Here is a 13,264-nt window from a genome sequence, read left to right as displayed (position 1 = left end):
CAACTCTCCAGCCATTATCTACATTGAAGAAAAGCCTGAGCCACAGCTCTTTAGTTGGCGCTAATGGTATTTATAAATACCTTCCATACCAATTAGGGAGTAAATGTAGAGCTTAGCCAACTGTGATATTGTCAGCTTTTGTCACATAATGAGAAATAGTTTTAAAGGAAGAGATTATTATTTTTTTAATTTGTAGTTGTTTCTAGCAAAGGAACTCAAAAATGTGTTCAGAGTCGTTGAATGGAAATGATTCTTATTTCTTGCAACAGATGGAAGTGCTGCTTTTGCATGTTATAATTCTCCTTTTGAACATGTTTGATTTTTCATCAGGAATAATATATAATAAAGGTAAGTTTCAGACTCTCTTACTCTCTCTTTTCTTCTAAGGAGTCCTCTTTTATATCAATTCCTCGCTAACAGTTAAAATATGTTTCTTTTACCGTGTTTCCCCAAAAATAAGATCAGCTCTAATGCATCTTTTGGAGCAAAAATTACTATAAGACCCGGTCTTATTTTAATATAAGACTGGGTATAATATAATATAATATACCAGGTCTTATATAATATAATAAAATATATAATATAATACCGGGTCTTATATTAATTTTTGCTCCAAAAGACACATTAGAGCTGATGGTCCAGTTAGGTCTTATTTTCGGGGAAACACGGTAGTACTTCTACTTATCTTTCAATTTCCCCAGATTTATCTATCTTTGGTTCAGAGGTTTCTAATAATATCATTGGGTATCTATTGTTACTAAGTTGGGTACATAGAGACTTTTGTTACAGTATTTCACTACTTATAAGTCATAGAGTCTCTTCATGTTTAAGGAGAATTTTATATTTGCAAAACTTTGTTTGAATAGATATTTTTCATTTTTCCTCCATGAATAGTTGCATATAGTATGAATTATAAGCTGAATTATAAGACTGAAGAGAATTTTCTGTAAGTAATATAGTTGACCCTTAAACAATACGGGAGTTAGGGGTGCTGAGCCTCTGCAGTACAAACATCTGTGTGTAACTTTTGACTCCTTTCAAATTTAACTACTGTGGTCCCTCAGTATCTACAGGGGATTGGTTCCAGTACCCTCTATAAGTATGAAAATCTGTGCGTGCTCAAATCCCTTAAGTATACAGTTGGCTACCGCATCTGCAGATTCCGAACAACAGACAGAAAATACTATTTTTGACCTGCAGTTGGTTGACTCCCTGAGTGCGAAACTTAGGGAAACAGAGGGCCGACTGCATGTTTGTTAAAAAGAAAATCCATGTATAAGTGGACCATGCAGTTCAAACATGTGTTGTTTAAGGGTCAACTGTACATGGATTAAATTAGCCAATAGGACTTGTGCGGTGGGAAAACTGTGCAAAAGGAATAAGACAAATCCACCTTCATTGGGGTAGATTGTTTAGATTCTGTAGCATCTTGGACTGGATAGATACTAGAATATAGTAGATGCTCAATAAAAAAACTTATTGACTGCAATGGAATAGAAATATTCCAGCTGTCTACCTTCAAAATGCTTTCTCCATAGCATACGTTTTTTAAAAATACTTAATTTCATGTTCATTGTTCAAATGTCACCTTTAATTTGAAAGGACAGATTAAGTCCTGATTTACTTTTTTGAAAATAGCTGCCAGGCAACTTATTCCTGACAGCCATTTGCCATCTCAGAAAATTCAGAACCCTTTCTTCATTTTTCAGCAATGCAAAAAATCTCAAACGGCTTTAAATTGGACCATTTTTTAAAAGTAATTTGCCATTGAGTACCATCGACATCATGTTTGCTTCCAAAGGTGTTCGTAGTCACCCTCCAGTCTCACTTATGATGTCCTGTAGTATTTTGCTGCTTCTGGCTTCAATGTCACTGCATCAAAGAAAACCAGAGCCGGACAGTAGTTAAGGCTGAAAGAACAGACTTTATTCGGGAAATATTGCAACTGGGAAAAAGAGACCTTGGTGTAGACTTGGGCTCAATTCCAAATACATCATGGAGGAGTGGGGATTTATAGCCAAGGAGCCGGTTGGGGAGGCGAGATGGGTGGATGGAAAATTACTAAGAGGAGACATCAAAGATAGGAGGGATTCTTGCTAAACTGACCAACAGGATTCTTGCAAACATGGTTATGCAGATCGAGCAAGGATGGGGCCTGGTTAAAAAGAGGGCTTGGAGCGCCTGGCTGAAGTTTCTCTAGGACAGTCTTTGTCAGTTGCTGGAATTGTGTAACTATAAACAGAGCAGTGAATGAATGTCATAAATAGCAGGTCTCTTCCTTTGTCCCAGAGTGATTTTCTTACTCTAGTCAGAACAGACATCCAATCAGGGATTACACAGTTTCCCTTTATATCATGATTCTTATGAAAGTCACACACTGTTAAGAATGTAACTCCTCTGGCTTATCTTTCCGTTAGAAGCTCAGAAAAAAGTAGTTCTTTTTGTATTACATTATTAAAGCAGAATCTAGAAAACACTATAATCTGAGAATTTCTAGGCAAAGGTGAGAGGGTTGGGAATTGCTTCTGTCTCTCACCTCAGCATCTCTTATGTTTTTCCCTGCCATCCTCTTTCACAAGTCAAGCTCAAAAGACCCTGTTAACTCAAGGAAATAATTCACAAAACACTACCAAAATGCAGAGGAAAAATTGACTAGTCTTGCTGAGAGAAGTGTTAGAAAAAGCTTCTATTTGAACCGGATCTTAAAATGTGTTAAAATTCAAGGCCGAGCATGGAAACAGTGAGAACCCATGTGCACTCCAGGAGTGCTGGAGTGTAGGTCGTATGCAGGGACGTCTGAAAGAGGGGCTTGGTTGTTCACAAATTGTCTCACAAGGTGAAGAGGTTCCAATCTGGTTCCAATCTGACACACTGTTGTGAGCTGGGTGACCTTTGAGCAATAGCAGTGTTTCTGAGTATTGGTCCCATCTTCTTTAAAGAGGAAACAATAATGCATATGTCACAAGGTGACATATAAACCCAGAGTCTGACTCAAAGTATGTTACTCAAAAGGGGTGAATTTACTTCTACTTAGCTTCTCTTCCTTTAAGGAGTTTATTCATTAGACAATGAATGACAGTAAAAACTTTTTAGGGGACCAGGACTTTATTGGGGAACAGTGTGTACGTCCAGGACTTTTTTCCAAGTCAAGTTGTTGTCCTTTCAATCTTAGTTGTGAAGGGTGCCATTCAGCTTCAAGTTGTTCTTTCAGTCTTAGTTGTGGAGGGCACAGCTCAGCTCTAGGTCCAGTTGCCGTTGCTAGTTGTGGGGGGCAGGGGGCGCAGCCCACCATCCCCTGCGGGAGTCGAACCGGCAACCTTGTGGTTGAAAGGACGTGCTCCAACCAACTGAGCCATCCAGGAGCTCAGCGGCAGCTCAGCTCAAGGTGCTGTGTTCAATCTTAGTTGCAGGGGGCAGAGCCCACCATCCCTTGCGGGAGTCGAGGAATTGAACTGGCAACCTTGTGTTTGAGAGCCCACTGGCCCATGTGGGAATCGAACCGAAAGCCTTCGGAGTTAGGAGCATGGAGCTCCAACCGCCTGAGCCACCGGGCCAGCCCAGTAAAAACTTTTAAACAGAGGAGTGATTTGGACTTTAGAATCAAATTATAGCTTTAAAAAATAGATCTGGCAGCGTTGTCAGGTGTGGGCAACATAAATGTATGGATTGAAGAGTACTTTGAAAACTGTTAAACATTATAACGTCAAAACGTAACGTCAAAACGTATTTTAAGCTGCATTAGTGATACCTGCATTAATGTGTTTCAGAATAGCATTGAACTGTTATATTGTACAAATAAGATGAATAACATGCAATCATAAAGGAAACTTATTTTCACCTCCCACTCCATGGGGCTAGTTCCTCCTTTGTCCTTGGATGCATGTTTGGGAAGACACACACACACACACACACACACACACACACACACAGTGCCCCCCCAAAAAATGTATATACATTTTCAGAAAGGAAAACTGTATTAAAATTGTAATACTCAATATATACCAATAACAAAAGATGAATACAAGTCACGTTTGACTTCTGCAATTACAAGAAGTGCTCAAAGTGGTTAGCTACCATCAGCGTCCAGACACTTCTGATTACGGTGAACTCCTGCTTGAGCAACGTTGACCAAAATGTCCACTTGTATACATTTTTTGGCACCCCCAGTGTATATTACAATTAGCTGGTTCAAACAGTTCTCCAGTGATTTCAAATTACAAAACACAGATTTTCATTCTAATTGAAATACCTAAGCCCATGTAACAATCATAACTGAACTCTTGTTTTCTAATTGAAGCTTCTTGCCTTATTCCCGATTGGGTCAGAGCAGATGGGAGACCTGTAGTTAGGGAAGAAGGGTTCAAGTCACTTTCCTTTTTCTCCTCCGGGACTTTAGGTTCCTTGTCACCCTCCTGCTAACTTTGAGTTTTGACCCTTATTTCTACAAGGCTGTAGGCAGGGAGAGAGGAGAGAAGAGTGTGTCGGGGTTGGGGGGGTGTGAGGGAGGGTACAGAGGTAGTTCTTACCTGATTCTAAGGTGACTGCCCAACATCAGCCCTCTCTGGATCCACTAGATGTGTAAATTTGAGCCTCAATCTGGACACTTGCCCAGGTCCTTCAGTGCCCTGTCCCTTCCATTAGATTGCGGGGAATCTCTTATCTACAGTTCTAACAAGGACAAACTATTCTCTATTCCGATTGGTCATTGATTCCTCTTCTAGCTCTTAAAATCCAGCTGTGCCTTCAAATTCTTTCTGCTGAGATCCCGCTGCCACCCAGAGACCTTTGCGAACAGGACCCCAGGGAACTCAGTGCTACCGTTTTTCCCCGAAGATAAGACCTAGCCTCAGCTCTAATGCGTGTTTTGGAGCAAAAATTAATATAAGCCCCAGTCTCATTTTACTATAATATAACACCAGGTATATAATATAATAATATAATATAATATAATATAATATAATATAATATAATATAATATAATATAATACTGGGTCTTATATTATTTTTTGCTCCAAAAGATGCATTAGAGCTGATGGTCCAGCTAGGTCGTGTTTTTGGGGAAACACGGTAGTTATTTCTCCTAAGTGGCCCACAGGAAGCATTCACACATCTTTTGCTCGAGAAGATTTGGACTCCCAACATAGCCCCCTGGCATAGCCACCTCCCTCCCCTCAAATCATCTCACATCCTCTCCACCAAATCATTTCTTGCCTTTTTCTAAGCAGGAGTCTGAGTTTTTACCCCCAATTAGAGGAATACATGTTATTCCTCTACATGAATACATTGTTGAGTGGTCCCATCAAAGCCATTTTCCTCAGACTCAGGATAAGGAGAAGTGATAGAGGAGTCTGGGTGGGTGGTGGAGGAGAAAGTAGAATCTGTCTCCCCACCTAGACAAAAATTGCACTGGCAGAATCTGTCTGATGTAACTCCGGTATCTTGGCACTCTGAAATCTATTGAAGGCTTGCCGCTTCCAGAGGAAGGCTTGGACAGTCAATCGCAGTTCATTTTAGTCATTATCAACTCTTATCACAGTAGAAGGTATGCATCCCCCAGGGCAGGCAGCTGTGCGTGTGTTTCTAGAGCAGTGGCACACAGCTTGCAGAAACCACAGTGGGCATAAAGGACCCTGTCTTCCAAATACTGGGGATCTGGGTGATTGCCGCTGCTATTGATCAAGAGGTGCCCTCGAAGAGGCAGGCAGCCATTGTCATTAGCCCCCAGCCCCATTGTTGCAAGACCCTCCCCCGCTGGCTGAAATGATTTAGGGGGTACTTAAAGGGCCAGCACTCTTTTGCCCCCACCTTCATTTTTCACTTTTTTTTTTTTCCCCGTCTGGAAGCCAAACATCAAAGACTAGCATATTCAAAAAACAAAAACACACATACACACAAACTGCATGTATGGGGGCAAACTAGAAAGTGACCGTGCATGCCCAGGGAAACATGCAGGATCAGAAAAGACCCGAGAAGACCTTACTTACCTTTATACCTCAGCCTGATCCTGAGTCAAGAACTGCTGTTTGACCACCTCTAAAATACTTGCATCATAGCCTAGCATGTGGCACATTTTGTTTTAGTGTTCAGTCAGACCTTCCTTTTTAATGTCTGGATTTTGTATCTTTACAATGAAAAATGGTGGAAAATTTTAATTTTATCTAGGGTATACAATTATAATTTATATTTTAAAAAACATTTTATCAGTTTTAAAAATATGGTTCTTTTCATGGAAGTTCAGTGACCTACGATATATATTTTTTGTATTATTTAGGTGATATGGAGCAACACTTTGCTTGTGCTAGCCAAGGGATCCCCAAAACAAATGAAATAATCAAGTTGTATCTTACCTCTGGTGACTTGGTAAGGTCTACTAACAACATGTTACAACCTTTCACATTTCTTTTAACTTCACGTGTAAGAATCAGTAGCATTGTATTCTTTTCCAATACTTTCTACTATGCTCAGACTTGGGGAGGTGACATTCTATATAAATAATAATCCTTTCTATTCCATTCCACTTGGATTAGGTAAAATATTTCATTTAGCCATTGAATGCCCTGTATGCTTTTGCTTTTGCTTTTTTGTCGTTGGTTTTAAGATGCCTCCTCCTCCCCTTTTTAAAAGATCGTCTGTAACGATCTTCACTTTTTATGGATCTCACTTGTCCTTTTGAAGTTTGACAGATGTAGCCTGTTAGAGGAAGAAATGTATCTCACATGACCTTGAGAAAGAATCTTTCCCTTTTATAACAACTACCACATTACAGTTGTCAGTTTGGGTGAGGGTTGATTTGATTCCTTTGATTCAAATAATGGCAGACTTTTAAAAAACACTCCAAAGTAAAATAAAATGTACTAGTACGATAGCTATGCAGCAAATGCTAACAAAAACATGTTAATACAAAATGTATAGATCGTCTGAAACTCTATGATAAATGTAATAAAAACAAAGAAACACCTCATGAGAACAAATGTATTTATCCCAAAGTCTGTTTTGACTTAGTTCCCAGTTCCTTTTTGATATGCCAAATATATATTTGACTTTTTATTTTCAACTATTGTAAAGTACATGCCCTTTGAGTCAAAAATGCCTTTCCTGTTTGTCATTATATATTATGGGGAAAGAGAATGGGCTTTGGAAGTAGAGAGAACTACGGATGTGGAGTTAAATCTTGATCATTCCAGGTATGGTCTGTGTGCCCTGGGGCAAGTTACCTAACCTCTCTGATCCTCAGTTTTGTCCTCTTAAAAAGGGAATTATAACCTACTTTTCAGATAGTTGTGATGTAGTAGGTCTAGAAGTGGTATTAGTAGAAATCATAGCTAACATTTATAAAGTGTTTATGTGTGTCAGGCATTTTTCAACGTGTTTTATGTTCATTATGACATTTAATCTTCTATAAGATAAGTACTGTAGGGAAGTACTGAACCTGTCCTCTCAGGTTCATTGGCTGCGGCCTGTAAAATAAACTGACAAAAGACAGATTAACAGGAGGGAAAAACAGAGTTTATTTACACAGGCAATGTGTAAACCCATGGGAGACCTAGTGATGAGTAGCTCAAAGAGGTGTTGAGAATTGGGGCTTATATACCATCTTCACAAAGGTAATAAATGGTGGAGAGTGACAAGTCAAAGGAAAAAGTGTTCGGGTTCATCTTCCTGCTAATCCTCATTAAAAGGTAAGTTCTTCGAAGTCAGGGATTTTGGTTTGTTTTGTTCCCTTCTGTTTCCCCAGTGCCTACGTCACTGCCTCATTTCTAGAAAGGGCTGAGTATATATTTTTGGAATCAATATGTTTCCTCATTTCACAGATAGGGAAACTGAAACTTAGGCAGGTCACTTACCCAAAGTGCTCTTACGTACTACCTTGTTTCCCCAAAAATAAGACCTAGCTGGACAATCAGCTCTCATGCGCCTTTTGGAGTAAAAATTAACATAAGACCCGGTCTTATTTTACTGTAATATAAGACCGGGTCTTTATAATACATAATATAATATAATGTAATGTAATGTGATGTAATGTAATGTAATGTAATATAATGTAATATAATATAGTACTGGGTCTTATATAATTTAAAACCGGGTCTTACATTAATTTTTTGCTCCAAAAAACACATCAGAGCTGATTGTCTGGCTAGGTCTTCTTTTCAAGGAAACATGGTAAGACAACTAAATGAGTTAAAACTCTTAGTATCTATCTCATGTTGGGCTTTGGTAAAATCCACCATTTGTGATTGCCACATTTTCATATACCTTCCCAAAACCAGGAAATAGCCAAATATCCGATATAATGCAGTAAAAGTAAGTTTTGCTTTGTACATTTGTTTCTTTTTTATTTAGACACAAAACAATAATTTTAATAAAACAGGGATTTCTACATGAGATAGCATGTGGCTTTGATTCTCTGTTTATTAAGTGTAATAATTTTATCACCATTTCTATGACAGGAAAGATTATTATAAGGATGAATTGAAACCGATCATGACACCAGCATAATAGGTTACTGAGTTCTGAAAGTGTACTTTTTAAAATGGGCTTTTTTCCTACTAAGAGCCTGGAACTACTAAAGATAGAGGTCTTTAGCAATATCTACTTTCCGTAGATTTCTCCTCACTTTTAAATTAATGTGATATGTTTCTTTCCATTGACTTGTCATGACTTGTGTTTTTTGTTTTCCCTCTTTCCTAAAGAAGATCCAGTGTTTTTTCCAATCTGAAAGTAAGGAATCTTCAAAGGACTTTCTAAATGTGTTCACATCAGGAGGACTTGCTCCCAGTTTGGGGATCATAAATAGTACATATAGTGGCATCTTCCACTTTAATTTAACTTTGGTAATTACATTTTATTTTATTCTTGTTTTTTAAAAAAATAACTAGTCCAGTAACATTACATCTGTATATGTTTTAAACCCAATAATAAAGTGTTATACTTTTTGCTTTAAATAATCAAATATGTTTTAAAGAAATTAAGAGAAGAAAACTCATACACACACACACACACACACATTATTATTTACCTACATATGTACTATTTCCACTCCTCTTCATTCTTTCCTGTAGACATAAGTTGCCATCTGGTGTCATATCCTTTCAGCTTGAAGAACTTCTTTTAGCATTTCTTACAGCGCAGGTCTGTTGGCAACAATTCTCTGGGAGTTTTTCTCCTTGAAAATGTCTTTATTTCACCTTCATTTTTTGGTAACAACTTCATTAAGACGTAATTTGCATACCATACAATTTACCTACTTAAAGTGTACAATTAAATGGTTTTTAGTATATCCATAGAGTGTGTAAACCCTACTCTTCTAAAAAGTTCCTAGTTTTACCTTTTATATTTAGGTTATTGATTGATCCATTGAGTTTATTTTTGTGCATGGTGTGAGATCAGTGTCCACAGTCATGTTTTCATATGGGGATATCCAGCTGTCCTGGCACTGTTTGTTGAAATTACTATTATTCTTTCCCTACTGACATGTTGTGTCACCTTTGTTGAAATCAAATGACTGTAAATGTGATGGTTTATTTGTGGATTCTCAATTATACTACATTGCTCTATACATCTATTTGTATGCCAGTACCATGTTGCCTTGATGTGAGTTTTGAAATTGTAGTGAGTTGCTTTGTCATGAGTTTAGAAATCAGGAAGCATGAGTCTTCCAACTTTGTTCTTTTTCAAAATTGTTTTTGCTACTCCCCACATTAATTTCGCTAGTTTTTGTATGAATTTTAGGATAAGTTTGTCGATTTTTGCAAAGAAGCCAGCTGGAATTCTGATAAAGATTGTGTTGAATCTGTAGATCAATTTGAAGATTATTGCCATTTTAATAATAATAAGTCTTTCACTCTATGAATATGGAATGTCTTTCTATTTATTTAGATTTTCTTCAATTTCTTGCAATAACATTTTGTATTTTTCAGAGTCTAAGTGACATACTTTTTTGTTAAATTTATTCCTAATATTTTATTCTTTTTGATGCTATTGTAAACAAACACATTTTCTTAATGGCATTTTCAGATTTTTCTTTGCTATTGTGTGGAAATGCCAATTAATTTTTGTATATTGGTCTTGTATCCTGCAACCTTGCTGAACTCGTTTATAAATTCTAATAGGTTTTTAGTGGTCATCTTAATTTTTGAATGATAGTTTTGTCAGATGTAGAATTGCTAGTTGACTTCATTTCCTTCTAGCATTTTGAATATGTCATTCTGCATTTTAAATATGCCACCTGGCACTATTGTTTCTGAATGAGAAGTCATCTGTTAATTTTATTATTTTCCCCTATATGTTATATGTCACTTTTTTCTGAATGCTTTTAAGATTGTCTATTTGTATTTACCTTAATTGGGTTTCTCTGGGCTTCTTAGATTGTAAGTTTGCCAAATTTGTAAAGTCTTCTACCATTGTTTCTCCCCCAAAATGTTCTGTCTCTTTCTCTGTCTCTTTTCCTGCCTGGGACTCTACTTATGCACATTTTGGAAACTGTGATATTGTTCCACGGATATCTAAGTCTCTGTTCATTTTTTACAAATCATCCTCTCCACCTTTCAGAATGAATAATTTCAATTGCTATGTCTCTAAGTTCACCTGTTCCTTCTTTTGCCATCACCAATCTTCCACGGAACTCATCTGATAAATATTTTATTTCAATTATTTCACTTTTCAGCCTCATTATTTCCATTTGATTTTATTGTTATATTTTTCACATATGTGCTGGGATTCCCTATCTATTCCCTCATTAGGACATTTTCCTTAAATCTGTGCACAGATTTGTAACTGCTGCTTTGAAGTCTACATCTGTTATCTGGACTCACTCTGAGTCAGTTTATCATCTACTATTTCCCCCCCAAATATCAGTTACATATTCCTATTTCTTTTCATATCTTGTCATTTTTGGTTGAAAACTGGACATTAAAGATAGTAAGTTGTAGCAACTCTGGATTCTGTTATATTCTTATGAGAATTTGCTGCTATTCTTGTTGGTGGTGGTCTAAAAGGTTATTACTTGCTTTGACAGGAACTACAAACTGTCTTACCTATGGTTTCGGCCTCTGATATCTCTGTTCAGTTCTTTTATCTTCCACTGCTGATTTTTTAGCATGGCTTCTATGGATTTCCTCTGTACCTGTGTAACCCAAGGATTTGGGAAGGGTTTATATTTAACTCTTAGATCACCATTCTTGCATTTTTTTTGCTCCTGGATTGTCCTCTCAAATTCCCAAATTCTCTGTCAATACCAAGCTCTGTCCTCTGATACATCAAACCAGTAATGTTTCAGCTTTGTGCTACCTGAGTTTGACTGTATACTATTACACTTTGTGGATATAGTATTATACATAACTGATGAACATTTAAGTTATTTTCAATTTTCTACTATTACAAATAATGATGAAAAATATTCTCGAGCACATTTTTCCCCCCACACATATGTGAGTATAATGTAGGATAAATGTCTAAGAATAAAATTACTGGGTAAAGTATATATGCATTGGGTGTTTTTGTTTTTAAAAGATAGGGTAGAATATGCTAAAGTAAGTGTTGGTATTAACATTTAAAACACTGTTTTATGATGTCTTCTTCATTCAAGTTCAGTGACCGGGTTTACTGGTTGATTCATATTCCCAGAGAAAACATTACAAAAAATACAGGTAAGAGTGATCTGAATTAATTCTTTTACCCATGGACCTGGATTGCCAGATTTAGCAAATAAAAATATTTATTATATTAAAAAATTATTTACTACCCCATGTAAATGTCTCATATATAGCATTTGGGACATACTTAGTAAACATTATTTGTGGTTAATCTGAAATTCAAATTTAATTGAGGTTTCTGTATTTTATCTGGAAACTATTATAGATTGTTCTGACATATATAACATTTATATTATTCTTTATTTAAAGTAAACTCATTTTCTAGAACTTGAAAATTGGAGTATCGAGAAATTCAGTTCCCAATTAATTTTACTGAAACTGAATCATTAATCTTAAAATGTTATAGATTATAATATGTAATACATTCTTTTACTATGGAATCTACTATTAAGTGTTATGTGGCAGCCTAGCTTTACATGCTGCTATAAATATCCAGATGGAAAGAGGAAGAAAGTCAAATTCCAGGAGCTGTGAGTATTGAGCTAGTGGACTGAGCTAATAAATCTTCAGCCATGAGATACATTCCCATAGTTTAAAGATGATAGAAGTTATACTCGTATTATTTTAATATGGTAGGTGCAAGGAACAGAAACCTACCTGACTGCACTAAGGAAAAGAAGAAATTTATTTTTGTCATGGAACCCAAAGATAAAAATGCAACCAGGTTATAGAAAGGAATTAGAAATAAGAAATGGAAAAACAAGAGGAACCCAGGGAACGCTTTCACCCTTTTTCTCTCTTCTATATTTCCTTTTAATCTACATTTATTTTCCTTTCTTTGCACACCAGCTTCCTAAAGCTGCATCACTGCCATCAAATTTTTACATATATTTCCTAGGGGCCAGCCCAATTCCAAATTTCCAGGATACCTTGGTGCAGTGTTCATCTAGCTTACACTTGTGTATCAGTTAAATATTGCAGGCACTGAGGAATTGGGGCAGTGAGACAGAGGAATCGTACAGGCCAACTCCTTGAGGTTTGGGAGTAATTAAAAGACATACAAAATCGTGTGTCCTACGGAGTAAAGGATGAGGGGAAGGTTAGAGTAAGGCAGAAATGACAGAAAAGCTCTATGTAAAGAAGTGTCAAAGATAAAAGTCTACTAAAGAAGCCTCAGTGCTGTAACAGCTGATATGTATTACATTTTACCCTTTATTCATCTCAATTATTTCAAATCAATCTATTAGAACTTTTAGTGACATGGTTTTAGTTTTCAATTTCCTAATAATTGACATTGGGCATGTTTTTTGTGTTTATTTGCCATTTGGTGAATTACCTATTCAAATCTTTTGCAAGTTTGCTACACATTCTGCATACAAGTCCTTTATCAGATATATGATTTGCAAATATTTTCTCCCAGCCTATGGCTTGTACTTTTCATCTCTTAAGAATGTTTCTTAAAGATAAGAGTTTTAAATTTTGATGAAGTCTAATTTATCAGTTTTTTTTATTTTTATGGGATGTACTTTTGGCATCATAGCTAACAAATCTTTGCCTAACCTAAGTTTATGGCTCTAGGTTTTATATTTAGGTTAATGACTCAGTTAATGGTTTGATTTGAGTTAATTTTTGTATGTTATATGGACTGAGGTTAATTTTGGGCGAATATGGAT

The 13,264-nt window shown here is 36.5% G+C and overlaps 1 protein-coding gene across 1 annotated transcript in view; it reads left to right on the top strand.

The window, feature by feature from the left end:
- The first annotated feature begins 269 nt into the window (after positions 1 to 269).
- Positions 270 to 13,264, top strand: part of CATSPERB (catsper channel auxiliary subunit beta) — a 65,060-nt gene continuing 52,065 nt past the window's right edge. Inside the window, 4 exon segments of the mRNA XM_074326742.2 lie at positions 270 to 348; positions 6,272 to 6,360; positions 8,691 to 8,831; positions 11,585 to 11,645. Coding sequence (XP_074182843.2) covers positions 270 to 348; positions 6,272 to 6,360; positions 8,691 to 8,831; positions 11,585 to 11,645 — 370 coding nt within the window.

The sequence above is a fragment of the Rhinolophus sinicus genome, chromosome 3, assembly GCF_057876585.1.
Source record: "Rhinolophus sinicus isolate RSI-liver-muscle chromosome 3, RSI-T2T, whole genome shotgun sequence".
NCBI classification, from domain to species: Eukaryota; Metazoa; Chordata; class Mammalia; order Chiroptera; family Rhinolophidae; genus Rhinolophus; species Rhinolophus sinicus.
This window is presented reverse-complemented; position numbering and strand designations above follow the sequence as displayed.